At 40.8% G+C, this 16760-nt stretch overlaps 2 protein-coding genes across 3 annotated transcripts in view; one reads left to right on the plus strand and one right to left on the minus strand.

Moving 5' to 3' along the window:
* Positions 1-16760, minus strand: part of sdr42e1 (short chain dehydrogenase/reductase family 42E, member 1) — a 51359-nt gene that overhangs the window by 33354 nt on the left and 1245 nt on the right. The window lies entirely within an intron of this gene.
* Positions 1-16760, plus strand: part of nedd4a (NEDD4 E3 ubiquitin protein ligase a) — a 45621-nt gene that overhangs the window by 19915 nt on the left and 8946 nt on the right. For both annotated transcript variants that reach the window (XM_017705037.1, XM_017705036.2), the window contains 8 exons: positions 6863-6913; positions 9754-9815; positions 11461-11560; positions 13549-13712; positions 14947-15061; positions 15238-15390; positions 16012-16083; positions 16551-16670. In XM_017705037.1, the coding sequence (XP_017560526.1) occupies positions 6863-6913; positions 9754-9815; positions 11461-11560; positions 13549-13712; positions 14947-15061; positions 15238-15390; positions 16012-16083; positions 16551-16670 (837 nt within the window). The remainder of the gene's footprint in view (positions 1-6862; positions 6914-9753; positions 9816-11460; positions 11561-13548; positions 13713-14946; positions 15062-15237; positions 15391-16011; positions 16084-16550; positions 16671-16760) is intronic.

Raw genomic sequence — 16760 nt, forward strand, 5'->3', positions numbered from 1 at the left:
AACTGCCTTAATTCTTTGTGACAGACTTTCAACAAGGTGTTGGAAACGTTCCTCAGAGATTTTGGTTGGTTCTTTCCTGTTGCTGTTTTCCTGTTCCTGTTGCCTTTCTATCATCTGGAACCAGTCTGCCCGTTCTCCTCTGACCTCTCACATCAACAAGGCATTTTCGTCCACACAACTGACCGCTCACTGGATATTTCCTCTTTTTCGGACCGTTCTCTGTAAACCCCAGAGATGGTTGTGTGAAAATCCCATTAGATCAGCAGTTTCTGAAATACTCAGACCAGCCCGTCTGGCACCAACAACCACGCCACGTTCAAAGTCCCTTAAATCCCCTTTCTTCCGCATTCTGATGCTCGGTCTGCACTTCAGCAAGTTGTCCTGACCACCTCTACAGGCCTAAATGCAGCGAGTTGTGGTCGTGTGATTGGCTGATTAGCTTTTTATGTTAACAAGCAACTGAACAGGTTCATTTATATATATATATTACACACATCTCACTGCTGACAGGACAAAACCTCGTATCTCCATTGTATGTAAATTTCATGAAGAATGAACGAAAAGAAACGGCCCAAAATGACTTGGAGCAAAGTCTGGTTCCATTGACTTGCACTAAAAGTAAAGAGTATTTTTTCTTTACTTACCATTTTGGAGAAGCAGTGTTTTCTTCCGACAGCAGTGCTGTCTCATAGATCATTTCTGGTGAAGAGCGGTCGAAGCACACACTATGTTGCAGTGCATGCTGGGGATTGTAGTGCAGGACATTTAAAGACCATTAAAATAATTTCACAGTGGGCCAGTGGTGTCATTCTAAATGTTCTAGAGCGTTTCAGACACCTTTATTTTTAAGAGTGTAGAATCAGTATGTTCACTATTGAGATGGTCTTTAGGACCAATGTGTTCTTTATCATTTATGTCATTTCCCAACCGGGTCGTTGGAACTGGGACTCTGTGCAGAGCAGCCTCTGCCCCTCGCTGAAGCATTTAGCACCTCATTTAAATATCTTTCACGGGGAAACCCAGTTGGGTCTGTATGTTATCTGGACTCCCAAGATTCCCTGTGTGTACGGAACGCCCACGTTCCAGCCTCCCTGTGGCCACAAGGTCATTCTGGCATGTTCCGATCCACAGCAGGAGCAGCCAGCGCACGGCTGTTTGTTTTTAAAGGACCTGGTAGAGTCGCTCTCCTGTAAATGGGTAGCAGATGGCTGTGCTTGCATTTTTCTTCCGAGTTTGTTTTTCCGCTGTGTTGTGGGTGATTGTGCCAGTCACTCAGGCTGGAAACACTTCTCTGATAGTGGCTGATTTGAGAGCTTTGAAGCATGGCCTGCCGCTCTAGAACAATAATTACCCCTCTTGAAAAAAAATGCTGTAGATGTGTGTGTGATGTCGGGTTAGAAAAAGCCAGCTGTGCAGTGGAAGCAGTTCTTATCGGGATCATTATAAAGGGCCCATATCGTGGAAAACTGAATATTGCTTACTTTTTTAAAATACAAGTTTTATGTAACATTTAAACATTGTTTAAGTTTCAAAATGGAACGTTCAATCCTCAGTCCAAATATTCCTATATGGAAACTAAGCTGCGAATCAGGCAGTTGTGTATTCATTGTTTTTGTGATGTCACATAACCAAGGCAGTTAAGAGGTGTTTCATCCTGGACTGGTTTCTGAATAAGGTGCAACACAGGACAGCCAGTCAGAAACAGGGACAGAAACCCACACAGATGTCACAAGTGACCCTCAGGGCAGTAAATTCACACTCAAAACAGATGTTATTTCCACATTTTTGACAGAAAATTTCAGAGACGTTCCTTTGACTTGCATTAAAAGTAAAGCATGTTTTTCCTTCTCCTGTAAAGTCACCATTTTGGAGATATGAGGCAGTATATTCTCATCTGCAGCCACAGCTCTGAAGCTCAGTCTTAGAAGCTGGATGACGATTTTCTGAAGTGATCAGACCCAATCAGTGGTGCTGAGGTCTGGACTCTGGGGCGGTCAGTCCGTCGTTCAGCTTCTTTGTTTGATGTGTCCGTCTCCTTTTCTCAGTGAGGTTCTTCTTGATCAGCTACACGTCCTTTCAGACCCACAGCGCTGAGTGGTCTTCTCACAGTGGAAGGATGGACAGAAACCCCTGTGGATGTTTTCAGATCTGAAGCAGCTTGATGTTCTCCTCTCTCTCAGAGATCAAAGCTTTAAGTGCTGTTTGTCTGATTGGGGCAGTTTTGGTGTCTACCAGGTCTTCCAGGTGGTTGTTAGGAGCCACATTTTCTCTGTACGCTGAACAGTTTTGGAAATTACTCTGCTTCACTTTTTTTCTTCTTTGACTTATTTACTGTGCTGACCCGAAACGGACATTTTCAGACAAGGATCATTTTCCAACTGTATCCTGGAGCCAAAGGTTTCCATATTGGCTGACATCACTGGCCAGATTAGCGTGCCGCAAGTGCTTCCAGCTTGACCGATAAGCTAAACACAAACAATCACGTAGACTAGTACCTACTGATTGCTGGGAGGCTGGAGAGCAGGAATGTGCATTGTAACTATTTTAACCTAAAAAAGAAAATATTTTATATGGTTATAATGAAAAGTAAGGAAAGGCTAATATTAATATACAGGTAGCGCGAGAGATCATTTTATACCTGATTGTTTAGTTAATTTAGTCATTTCCATATACAGCTCTGCGCAGATGTGACATAGGCTTAACAAGAACTTTGTATTTTTAAAATCTGCAGTAGCCGCACTGTGTAATGCCACATTTTCATTACAGCAACTGTTGAACTGTTGGCCACTTTGGTAGCCTGTCACTAAAACGCATGCAGATTGAGTTGGGGGGGGTAAATAAATAATAACGACTTTTTGATCAACGTTGGTACCTCCCGCTTTATGTTCCATCTCACCATGTATGCATAGGCATGACAGAGTCAGTTACTGCACCACATAACAAGGGGATTGGTTGAAGCCCAGTCTATTTACATAATGTTTTGCATATATTTCCATATATTTTGCATATGCGTTGCCTCAGTAAATGTAAAGTAGCAAAAATCTAATGTAAAAAAGGCTAATCATTTTGCATGATGTTATTCCCATCAATTATACACTGCTTAAAACTTAAAACAGATAAATATTTTTTAGTATTTGTGAATATGTCTTTAAATACATGAATACTGTTTCAGCTTAGGAGCTATTCCAATCAGTACTCCAACCTTGGAGCAGAGTAAAGCATTCAGCTCTCCAGTTCTGTACAGTAGAGGTGGTCAGTATGACAATGTTTATCACTATTGTGATCAATTATGTGGCACTGTGTGCTTACAAAATGAGCAAAACTAGTCCTGTTTAATTGGATTAGCTGTGGTACTGTAAATGAAACATTGAAAGAGTACCAACAGAAACAAGTACAGTGGGTTTTTATGCAATGTGGCACTACTGGTTCTTTTTTTTGTCTGTTACAACTCCACCTGTTGTGATACTTATTGTACAGCACTTGATGTTTGAATGTCTGTTTTTTGGGCATATCCACTACTTTATTACATGGAAAGCCATTATTTGAAAATGCACAGTAGGCAAAAGTGAATCGTCCCCCACTGATCAGTAAACGTGCCCAGTCCAGGTCATAGAGTTTGTGCTTCAAAGCTTTGGCGTCCTTTGACTTTTTCCCCTTACTTTCACCCACGTAAGCCAGGCTGAACGGCTCTGGCTAATTACGCAGAGCATTTTTCCGCTGTTGTTGATGTTGCTTTTGCTGTTGTTGATCTTCCTCTAAAGAAATTGGCCTACCGCACTGCCTGGTAAAGCTTTTAGGTCTGCTGAAAACGTGAGGTCAGTGCTGCTGACCTTAGGTTGGTTAAGTTGACCTACGCTGATTTCTGACTTATTCTAATTGTTATTAAATAATGACTTAAGTGTAGAATAATACGTTCACCATTATTGGTGATGTGGAGTGCAGGTTCAGTGAGTGTAGGAAGCAGTAACAACTACCTTGTGAAATATTGCCATTCAAAAAAAAGTGTTTTCACATTGATGAAATGATGTATGGTTCAGTTTGACCCGGACCGAGACCTTTGCTCCAAGTCGTGGACTGAAACACCTTTCACACCTGCTATTTTGATTTGGACCAAAGTGAAAAGTCTCAAGGTCCAGGCCAAACATTTTATTTACTATCCACAACCACCAGTGAACCTAGAGGAGGGTGTATATGTAATGATAATCATGGTGAAAGTGTAGTAACTTTCTGTGAGGGAGATTAAACTCTACAGACGTCTGGTTCCTATCACCACCACTGTGGACAATACAGACTCTGCAAGCTTCTCTAGAACACACCAAAGCACTCTGAAACAGGGTATACATATTAAATGCCAGATTATAACTGACTTTTTTTATTAATACTTATGTAGCATCAAATATACTTTTGCAGGCAGCGTAGTGAATAATGCCTCATGAAGGATTCCGATAACGTACAGCAGTGGTCACCACCCCTAGTTCTGGAGATCTATTATCCTGAGGTGTCAAGCTGAAAACACAGCTGACCACAATTTCAGCCAATTCATTTCTTCCTTGATTGGCTTGAGCAGATGCCCTAATGTAAGGTGACCAGAGGGCAGCGTGTTAGATGAGGGTTGGTGACCATTGATCTGGAGGATGGGCCTGTGCCATAAACAGTTCTCTTGTTCAGGTATTGTAGTGGAAAATAACTGTGGTAAACAGTTAAACCGTATTGTTGCTCTTAGAGGTGAGGTAGTGTGGATACCAAATGAAATCAGCTATAATTTATATGATTTTTATTATTTTCCATATTGTTACAATCATTGTCTTTTCTAAAGGCCTTTTTGTTGAAATGTGTTGATCAGGCTACAATTTTTGCAGCTTAAAAGAAAATGAAAAGCTTCCAAATACTAAACATAGAATTTAATACCAATGTAACAAACAGTATTCCAGTAATTTGGGCCAGCCACCGTAGCAGTATTATTGCAATACTAGTATTGTGTCCATGTGGTTATGCCCTGCAGAACTGACGGAACTGAGGCGCAGCTAGATATTAACCTCTCTGCTAGTTCTTATAGCGCTCAGTGGGCTTTTTTGACACCAGGAGCTGAAAAATTTCTGAGAGAATGTAGAGAAAGCTGAAGAGCATGCATTCCTGTTGCTCTGTGGTTTGACCCTAATTCTCTGCAAATGTGTGCCTGCCCTGGAAAGGAAAAAAGAAAAAGAAAAGGACTTGCAAAAGGAGTGGGCGCAGGAGGAGGGCTGTGTGTTCATTTCTTCATGTCAAAGAGGACCTGCCTTTCCAGTTAAACCTAAAAAAGGCCTATTTTTTCCGGGGAAATAATAGACGTGTTGTGTAACGAGTTGTGTCAGTTTACTCTGCTAGTGTACGACCAGTGCGCTGTTAGAGAATGTGAGATACAGAGGGAACAAAGAGAGACTTCTTGAAGTGGAGCAACCTGCAGGTTGTGCCAGAGCGACATGCAACACTATTAGAGCGCAAGCTCATTTTCACGATGTTTGAAAACAAATGGCTAAACTGGTGTTTAATATTGGCCATGGAGCTGCTGAGAGGTTTACGCAGATAGTTCTGAGACGTGATGCCAGAGGCAGCCGCTGGAATGTGTATCTGCAGCTGGGAAAGTTTGAAAATTTTGCTCCAAAAACAAAACGTCCTGCTTGGCCTTGTCCTGTTTGGCCTCGTCCTGCCTGTAGTATTTTTCTTCCTTCATGGTCGGTGTGTGTGCAGCTCTAAAGCGGGATACATTTCGGTTTGTAAACGTTTTCCCAGTTATTGAATTCCGTAAATAAAGCCTTCTATATTTATACATAGAAACCTTCTGTATTTTATGTTTGTATGTCTGGAAAAGTGCAAAATTTCCATCATTGCAAATGCAAACATGCCCATACGTGCAAACGTCTTACTAGGTTACTGTTTCAAAAGCATTTCCACCCTCCATTCCATGCAGCACTGGCCCTTTCCCTTCACTCTTAGTATTATATCTTAAAAGATGAATGAGCTTTGGTCTAATCAAATAATTATCTTATTATTATTATTATTATTATTATTACTGTTAAGCTGGTTTGAAAAAGCCAACTAACTGTTCTTCGTTTTCTTGTTATTATTGTACTCTGGTAAAAAATTGCAGTGCTACTCCTTCTAAAGCTAAAAGCACAAAAACTTTGCAGTTTCATGTTTAGCTCGAAACCTTGCATATGGTGTCTGCAACTCCTTAGCAACCACCTGGGATACCATAGCAATGGCCTATTAACACATTAGCAACCACCTGGGATACCATAGTAACAGCCTAGCAACTCCTTAGCAACCACCTGGGATACCATAGCAATGGCCTATTAACACATTAGCAAACACCTGGGAGAGCATAGCAACAGCCTAGCAGCACCTTAACAACCACCTCGGACACCACAGCAATGGCCTAGCAACACCTTAGCAACCATCTAGGATAGCATAGCAACAGCCTGACAACGGCTTAGGAACCTCCTGGGGCAGTATCGTTTTCAGATTTGAATTCTAAAATGTATTGAGCATTTCTTGCAGCACTACTGAAATGTGCATCTGAAAATGTAGATGAAACGTCGTGGCTGGACAGCTTTGCGTTTCATAGAACAGTCAGAAAAGTGTTTTCAGATGATGGGACAGATGATACGTGGAACAGTTTCTCGTGTGAGAGTTACAGTCTGGCCTGTGGAGACAGCAGTTCATAGAATAGTTTGAAAAATAGACAGTCACCAGCATGAGGGGCAGCAGGTCAGCTTCAGTCGTTCCAGGAAAAGAGGAGTCTGAGTGTGTGCATGTGAGCTTGTGAGAGACTTTTTGTGCTTGTTACTTTTTTAAACTTTCCATCTTCTTTCCCCCTCTTCAGACACGAGATGACTTCCTGGGGCAAGTGGACGTACCTTTGCACCAAATACCAGTGAGTTACAGTACTTAACACACACACTGACAGATCTACTCGTACGGCGGCAGCTCTTTCATTTCTTTATACTGTTGTTAAAGCGATAGTTTGGTGAAAATTTCTTACACTAAACGTAGTGGATCATCCATGTGTCTGAAGTTTGCTTCTGTAGTTGTAGCATTGGAGCGATGAGGTTAATGTAGCTTACAATTAATGGAAACAGATATGCAGCAATTAGCAGTGTTCAGACGTCATGCCTACACCAACACTCGCTTCAGACTGCATCAAAAATGGACAAACGTACAGACAAAATTCAGGCTTCAGGATGGCGGCTGCTATGGCTGCTTCACACCAGACACGGCAGCGAATCAGCGTAGCAGTTCACAATGCCTGTGCACGTCACTGTGAAACGCAAACCTTTCCATTTCTAGGCAGAACAGAGAACCGCTCCAGGAAACACACTAATTGTGTATTTTAATGCACAATTGCTGTTTATGTGCTGAACTTAAAATAGTGTGGAAAACAAAATGTGGCAAAAGTTATGGCACATTTCATATTTTATGATTTTTCCCAATATAATAAACTCAGCAAATAAACAAATTACCCTAAGATTTTGCAGATTTTAGTAAAAATTATATATATTATATAATATATATATTATATAAATATTATATATTATATAATATTTAGGTCTGTTCTTTTTTTCTAGTGTGTTTTTGCATTTTTACGATAGTTCAGTAATTGTTTATTGTCTGTCTAATCCATTTTTAACATGCTATTTAATATCACAATGGAAAGAGAGAGAGAGTGAGACAGAAAGACACAGAGAGAGAGAGACAGAAAGACACAGAGGGAGAGAGAGACAGAAAGACACAGAGGGAGAGAGACAGAAAGACACAGAGGGAGAGAGACAGAAAGACACAGAGGGAGAGAGACAGAAAGACACAGAGGGAGAGAGAGACAGAAAGACAGAGGGAGAGAGAGACAGAAAGACACAGAGAGAGAGACAGAAAGACAGAGGGAGAGAGAGACAGAAAGACACAGAGGGAGAGAGCCAGAAAGACAGAGGGAGAGAGAGACAGAAAGACACAGAGGGAGAGAGACAGAAAGACACAGAGGGAGAGAGACAGAAAGACACAGAGGGAGAGAGAGACAGAAAGACAGAGGGAGAGAGAGACAGAAAGACACAGAGAGAGAGACACAGAAAGACACAGAGAGAGAGACACAGAAAGACACAGAGGGAGAGAGAGACAGAAAGACACAGAGGGAGAGAGAGACAGAAAGACACAGAGGGAGAGAGAGACAGAAAGACAGAGGGAGAGAGAGACAGAAAGACACAGAGGGAGAGAGACAGAAAGACACAGAGGGAGAGAGACAGAAAGACACAGAGGGAGAGAGAGACAGAAAGACAGAGGGAGAGAGAGACAGAAAGACAGAGGGAGAGAGAGACAGAAAGACACAGAGAGAGAGACACAGAAAGACACAGAGAGAGAGACACAGAAAGACACAGAGGGAGAGAGAGGGACAGAAAGACACAGAGGGAGAGAGAGACAGAAAGACAGAGGGAGAGAGAGACAGAAAGACACAGAGAGAGAGACACAGAAAGACACAGAGAGAGAGAGACCCAGAAAGACACAGAGAGAGAGAGACACAGAACGAGACAATGACAAGTGCAGTGACAGGACTGGAATGACTTTAGTGAATAATCATCTACTTCAAGAAGAGGAATGCATCTAGACTAAGGCCCGAAACATATTTCACGCAAGAACGCTGAGGCTTTGTCACAACACATTTCATAACGAAGCAGTTAATTCTCTGCAAAGATGGCATAAAAATATAATAACTTGCTGCATTTCTAATCCAAGAGAAGAGGTAAAGCAGCTCACGCTCCTCTATGGGCCATGTTTAGCCGCTGAGGCTGTTGGAGTAACAGTAGATTCCTCTCTGATTTGTCCTCTATTGCCCCCTTCAGTACTGAGTGTTTTAACCTCCACAGCAGTGTAAGAACATGCCGTGAGTTTGTACAGAAGGACAGAGTGTTTGCAGTGCGTTGACCGAGCTGTCATTTGCGTTCGCATCCTCGCGTGAAGTATGTTTCGGGCCTAGACGCAGCTGGACCTGCCGACCTTCCTACTGCTACTGTTTTAAGCCATGCTTTGTAATTTATGTCAAGTTTTATAGATAACAGTGTGTCATACAGCATCAGAAACCCCTTAAGAAAGTCTTATTAGAGGTTACTGAACAACTGGGGTATAAGCTTCTATTACTTGTTAGCTACATTATCTTCAACTGCATAGCAAAGCAAACATCAGACACCAAACATGTCTTGGCTGATCACCACCTTTAAGATAAGAGGGGGGAAAAACTATGACTTTAAAAGTGCTCTGTGATTCAGGAATTCAATCTGTGCTTGTTGTTGTCCAGTTAAGTGTTTGTAGTCTGGATTTTATATTTTCATGTATCATTTCCAAATCTTCTCATGGTTGCATTTTTCAGTATCTCTGTTCTTAATTTATTTTCATGAAAACAAACCAAAAATCCCATCCTGCTGTGTGAAACCTCAGCCAGACGATGTTGAAAAATGTGTTTTGTTTGAGGATCTTTCTGACCATATTTCCATCTGCCAGCAGAATGCTAAGGCCCTTATTTACGCCAGCTTGATCTACAGCGCTGGACGCTGTTGTGTAAATGACACCTTCCATCATGCTTGTGGTGTCCATTATCAACACGGTCATAAATATTTACACACACGCTCGGACACGCGCTGGTGTTGATGAGGTTATAGTTTTGCTGTATGATGTTGTTTCGGTCTAAATATATACACAAATATGAAATGCGCTTTTCTTTTGTTATTCCAGACAGAAGCGCCGGGCAGTGAGAGGCCCTACACGTTCAAGGATTTTCTTCTGCATCCGAGAAGGTTGACAACATTTTTGTTACTTTTTTTTTTGGTTGGTTGTTTAAGAAGAAGATGTTTTCGCTTGTCTCATTTTTTTATTTAAATAAACCAAAATTGAAAATTTTATCAGTTGCTACATCTGTTATAAAACATGCGGTTTATTGAGATTAAGGTTAGGAAGATTAGGAAGCTCCCTTCTGATGATGCACACTGCATGGCCAAAGGTTTGGGGACACCCTCTTTATTATTTGGTTCAGTGTTCAGTGTTGCAGCCACACTCATTGCTAACAGGTGTATAAAATCAAGGACACAGCCAAGCAGGAAAATGGATCATACTAAAGAGTTCAGTGACTTTAAAGTCAGTTTGTGAAATTTCTGCCTTGCTTGAGTTTCCCTGGTCAGCTGTTAGTGCTATTATTGTGAAACAGAAGCTTCTAGACGCAAAACAGCTCTCACTACAGAGAACTTCAAACGGCCTCTGAAGGGGTTCCCATGGTTAATCAGTTGCACAAAAGCATAAGATAAAAAAAGGGTGTAAAGAATGCAGTCACTGGACGTGGAAATGTGTTGGACGTGTTGGACAGAGGGACAGCTGGGTGGGATTTGATGAATGTCAGGAGAGCACTACCTACTGAAATGCACAGTGCCAACAGTAAAGTTTGGTGGAGGAGGGATAATGGGCTGGGGCTGTTTTTTCAGGGTTTGGGTCCCTTAGTTCCAGTGAAAGGTAATGTTAAGGTTACAGCATAAAAATACATTTTGGATTAATATATGCTTCCAAATTTGGAGCAGCATTTTCAAGAAGGCCCTTTGCTGTTCTAGCATGACTGAGCCCCTGTGCACAAAGCGAGCTCCAAAAAGACATACATGGACAAGTTGGGTGTGGAGGATCCCCAGTGGCCTGCACAGAGCCCTGACCTCAACCCCAGTGAAAGCACTCCAAAAGGAGGAGTGGATGCTGTTATAGCCACAAAGGGGGACAACTCTACATTAATCCCCATGTTTTATGAATGGGATGTCCAACAAGCACATATAGGTGTGGCAGCTGGGTGTACACAAACTTTTGACTGTATAGTGTATCTTCAGTATAATAAATACAACCATTTGGTAGTGAGATGCTTTGATATTTTTATATTACTATTTACTTCATTAGCTGGTGAATGCAGAAGGAAATTAATAAGATAGTCTGCTTCCCAGCATTAACATTATCTAATCACAATCTTTTAACCGTAGTAGCTGTGTTCCGATCACTATTGCACTAGAGAGGATGGATCGTTCAAATTATTCATCAGATGAGGCGAACAATACGTAGAATGTAAAATTAGCAAGGTAGCTGTCTACCTTGATACCATATCTCAGTTTGGCTTTTTTCTGCCTGAAAGCTTAATAAACTCATCAGTTTTCTGCTGAATAAAGATAGAATCACTGTTTTCTTCATGAATTTATCCAACAACCAAGGTATGAGTTACAATAAGGCAAATTTGGTTGTGTCTATTAGCCTATAGCTCGGTGACTAGGCTAGTAGTCAGAATGACTTTAACAATGTGACCTTTCAGAGGCCTTACAGTAGTGGCTTGTTTTATCTCCTTGCTAAAGCATAAACCATTTTTTCTTCACATTTACCTCTTACCACACTTAATATTTTGATACATTTCTTTATGTTCAGCCACAAGTCGAGGGTTAAAGGTCACCTGCGGCTGAAAATGACCTACCTGCCCAAGAACGGCTCAGAGGAGGAGCAGGCTGAGCAGCCCGAGGAACTAGATGTAAGATACTTTCTTGCATTACATAATGCTTCTTTTATTTTTCCTCCCAGGTCAGATATCTGATCGTATCTGACCATTTCCTAGATGTCTAACTTGCGCACGGAACCAGATCTGCTCAGGTTTCACATGGTCAGAGCTACTGTCTCCAGAGCACCTAAGAACTGTTTCATATTACATCATTTACAGATTAATACCCTCACACCACCATCACGCTGTCATTTGCCGCAGTGTCATTGAATGAGCTCTGTGCTTTGATGCAGCAGTTTTACCTGACCAGGACCTTGATATTTCAACGATATTTCACACCCAGCACTAAAACTAGAACTAAAATAGCCTAAAAACAACAGCATCAAACCCATAATGCTCCAGCATACATGAGAATTTAATGTGGTCTGTTAAAATTGTAGAAGATTCAAAACATTCAGTCCACATCTGGAAACTAAACAGCCCGTTTTGAATTAATTTGTAAAAAGAAACAGCAGAGAGTTAATTTACATGCATCAGTCTTTATGTCACAGTATTAAAGGGCAGTACAGTAAGCCTGTTTAATAATAGAGATTGGAAAATGGTCATGTAAACATGAATTATGGCTGTTTTTTGGTAGATAAACCTACACAAACCTTGTAAGTTGGGGGCAGGGGTAATGGGCACTTTTAAGACTTGATTATCCCACTGCGCATTTACGGCACGGTAGTAGAAGAAGCCACGTAAATGAACAAAACATGCAGGCACATTTTTAGAAGTTTAAATGTCTGCATTTTTAAAAACGGTTTAACCAGGCCAACTGCCGTTTGTAATGTCTGCAGCGCCAGTGTTTTGACTGCGTTGACATAGGAACGCCTATTAACTGCTCACTTGTGAGGAGCAGGCTTTAAAATGCACATAATGAGCAGTCAAGCTTGAGACAAAGCAGAACGTCAATGTTCAGTGACAAAGAGATAGAGGTGTTAATAAATGAAGTTCTTTCCAACCATTACTTCCACATCAACCCTCAAACGCACATGCATGAAGTGAATTTCTGTTTTTTTTTATGTACATAGTCCGCATGCACTAGTTAACATAACATGCAGGCAGAATGCCCCGGAAACTGGCGCAAAAAGCTTTGTACATTGGGTCCTTTGCATTGAAGAACTCTGATCAGGATCAGGGGCAAGAAAAGGTGCATCGGTACATCTTTATCATTAGTCCATTGTAACTATACTTAATCAAGAAATTCGACTATAGCTTCCAGTCCCGTTTCGAGTGTTTCAGTTCTGGAAATTAGTGAACATCTCAGTCCTATTCAGTTGGTTCTACTTCGTCATATGTGATAAATAAATAGAGCAAGCAAGGCAGTTTAAGCAGTTTAAGCGTTCAAGAAGGACCGTTTACAGTTAAAAAGCTGAAAAGGCTTTTGGAGCTCGCCGACTGAGTCCCAGTGAGTCACTGTTCCTGTACATGGTTTAATCGAATCTCCCACCTTGAGCACACCATGTCCCCAAGTCCAAAACTATATTTGGGACTGTGGCCTCTGGGGGAGAATCCACTGCCTGGCTTAGCGAAGCTAGACCCCGCTGCTTAACTCCTTCAGGGGTGTGCACTGGATGACTTCTCTGTTGCTTACATGAGATTTCAGTGCCATTGTAGCATTGTCATTTAATTATCTATTTAAATAGCTACTCATGAAGTTCTAGTCCTGTTTGGAGTCTGAAGTTTGCATTGGAGCTACAAAGCAACAGTATGTTATACAGTGCCAGAAACCAAATAAGCAAATCTGTTGGATATTACAACTCATTGTGGTGAGTGTGATGATTTAAGCACGCAGTTAGAACCATATTTCATTACTTGTGAGCTACATTAGCCGCGTAGCTGCAGTGCAGACTAAAGAAGCAAACTTCAGACACTGAACATGTCTGGTGTAATTGAATACATTTGGGGGCACAAGTTTATTTTTTGCCAAACTGTTTTTATGATGCCATTTCTATGATGGTTGTTTTGTTTTTTTGCAGCCCAGTTGGGAATTCCTGGAGAGTCAGGAAATGTGTGGCCCGCGCCACCCTCACCAGCTGCCTGCCCTGCCCCCTGGCTGGGAGGAAAGGCAGGACAACCTCGGACGCACCTACTACGTCAACCACGAGAACCGGACCACACAGTGGCACAGACCCACTATGCAGTAAGACCAACGAGCAGTTAATATTTGAGGAACAGAACATGAGAGGAAGTGTGTTATCACCAATAACATGAAACAATTATTAGGAAGTAGATCAGACATAATCATAGCAAATTAATGAGATTAAAAAGATTACACCAAGTTTCATATTCTTTTTGTGAGTTGTATAACTGCAGTTATTCAGCTAAGCTCCAGTATGCATAGACTGGACCATCACGTACTGGTGGGTAATATGCTTGTAATGGTTTGTCTATAGAGATGGCACAATACCACTGATTATTTTCTGATACAGATATTCAAGCCCTGAATATTGACCAATACTCATCTGATATTTCTTGTTTAAAAACAATTAAGCTTCAAAGTGGCCTGTTTGTAATAGAAACACTTCACAGAAGTCGAGCATCTAAAAATATCATACATAATTTTACTTAAACTACTCAAATACGCTGTGAACTCCTCAGGACGATTAATGGCAAAAATACAACATCACAGTATTTGGATATTTTCACGATCCACATCACAGTATTTTGACACAATGCCTAGCACTGCCACTTGTAGATTGGCCATCATAGACTCTGGGTACATTGATTTCTGTTGAGCGTTTCACTAAATCCAGTTAAAGAAGACTAATTATGCTCTTTTTTGAAGGAAATATGCAGTCAGTCAGTGTTCTTTAAGTATGGACCAGATCTATAGCATGCTCTCAGTCCAAATCAGACACCAGATTTAAAATCTTTCAACATGTAAACATGTAAACTTGTACTTGTGTTATACTTTTATAAAGTCAGGTTACAGTTGAAAATCAGCCAAAAAGCAGAAAATGGTACAATTGCCGATGGGTTTATTATTGTGCTTGTCCCAAATATATAATCCCTGATATATCGTTGGTGTCTTTTTTTTTTTTCTTTTTTTTTGTCATGACTGTAAAATGGCAGTTGCCTTTTCTGTTATGTCAGAATGTCATGACGAATGGGCCAATGTGCAGATTTCTCCAGGTCTTAAATCTTATTCTGAAACGCTGTGCAAATATAGATGTCTCACAGTGTGCTTACGATGTAAGGCTGCCCCCTGCAGGTGGAATATGTCTTGACATTGACACATTTTTAAGTAAAAGACGTATTTTTTTGAAAATCTGGTATAAATTAGTAAAACAAAATTTGGAAAAAAAATGTCAGTACCTGAGGGGAAATAGGTGTGTGTTTATTTATTTACTTATTCTGCTAAATTTGTGCTGTAGGGACGCACAGAGAGAGGCAGAGCAGAGGCAGAGCACTCACACCCAGCACCCATTCATCACACGAAGACAAATCTCTGAACATGAGGAGAGCAGTGACCGCAGAGAGTCGCCTGAGGTATGTGTCTATGCATATGTACTTTTAAATGCACACAGATGCACTCAAAAAAAAAAAAAACCCATCTGCATGAGAACATACACCTGGGAGTTTTAACATCTGTACAGTTGGCACAGCTGTTCCATGTTTCTGTTCTGCATTCACAGTGGTGTGTATGTGTGTCTATATGTGTGTAGAGCTGGGAGATTATCACTGAGGATGATGGAACTCTGTACAGTAGTCAGAGCCAGGTCTCCCCTCCACCTCCCCACTCCCCACTGGACTACACGTCTTTCTGTGAGGAGTTCTGCAGACTGCAGACCGGCAACGAGAGGCGCACTTCACTCACGGTGAACACGCGCGCACACACACACACACACGCACACACATACAAAAAACTATTATTATTGCAGGTCACATATCACATATTACTTATTTGCACATATGCATAGTGCATATGTAAACAATGCATTGAAAAGGCATTAAAAAGTTGCTTTCAATAAAAATAAAACACGTTTGGTTGCAAAAGAATGTATAAAATGATTCTAAAATACTGTTCTGTGTCCCTTCAGAGTTTGAAAAAATTAGCTGGACACTAGAAAGCTGTAAATAATGAAGAAATGGTATACAGAGCTGTAGAAGATTCTAAAACAACAGAGAAATTTCAGTAGGAGTGATTTAGTTATAATAAAATTGTAATCTAGAATTCCTTATTTCACAAGTGGAGAGGAAAAAAAAAATCATATAAGTAGATTGAGTATATCACAGTACTGTATACCATATCACAGTGTTTATTTTTGTTTATAGAATTCTTAAAATAGTGAATAAAATTAAGCTAAATTGAATAAAAGGGGTTTTAAGGCATATACACCGGAGGGCAGTTTCTTCATCCCATTTACTTGCATTTAAAAATGGACAGTGATTTACACTAAGAAAGCAAATTTGTGAATCCATGCGTGTTTGTGTTATAGCCGCAGGGTCATGGCAGTCGGAGAGGGAGTGCCCAGATGCTGACCGTAGAGGAGCACCCAGTACATCCTGTGGTGAGTCCAGCTAGCAACATTCAAACTTTTGTTACTAAAAGTTTTTTTATGCAATGTTGATTATGATAACGTACTTCTGGCTCCTACTGTGAACGATTGGACTCGCTAAGTTTCTCTGAAACAGAACATTTTACACCTGAATGAATTTATGTTAACCATGTATTTATGCCAAAGAATATATTTGTACTTCTATATTTTTTTGCATTTGTATTATTGTATTTTATTTATTAGGTGTGAAAAAAGAACTGCTTGTAAATGTGGATTTTTCCAATTATTTTAAACTATTATATATTAAATTATTTTTAAACTACACATGAATCATATCTCACCCTGAAGCCAGAGTCCTATTTTTAATCCTGCATGGATTCTTCTGTTCTCTCTCTCTCTCTCTCTCTCTCTCTCTCTCTCATACACTCTCTCACTCACACACACTCTCTCTCTCTCACACACACACACACACACACAAGATGCTGCCCACTACCCCGGGTCTGCCCCCTGGCTGGGAAGAGAAGCAGGACAGTAAAGGCAGAGTTTATTTCATCAACCACAACAGCAGAACCACCACTTGGACCAGGCCTCTCGTCCAGGTATGTTTTCAAGCAAATCACAGCCACACAGACATTGACTAAAAACTGAGGTGAAGAGTCTCACAGGTTTAATGTTAGATTAAGCTTTTA

Source organism: Pygocentrus nattereri, chromosome 7 (genome assembly GCF_015220715.1).
Source record: "Pygocentrus nattereri isolate fPygNat1 chromosome 7, fPygNat1.pri, whole genome shotgun sequence".
NCBI lineage: Eukaryota > Metazoa > Chordata > Actinopteri > Characiformes > Serrasalmidae > Pygocentrus > Pygocentrus nattereri.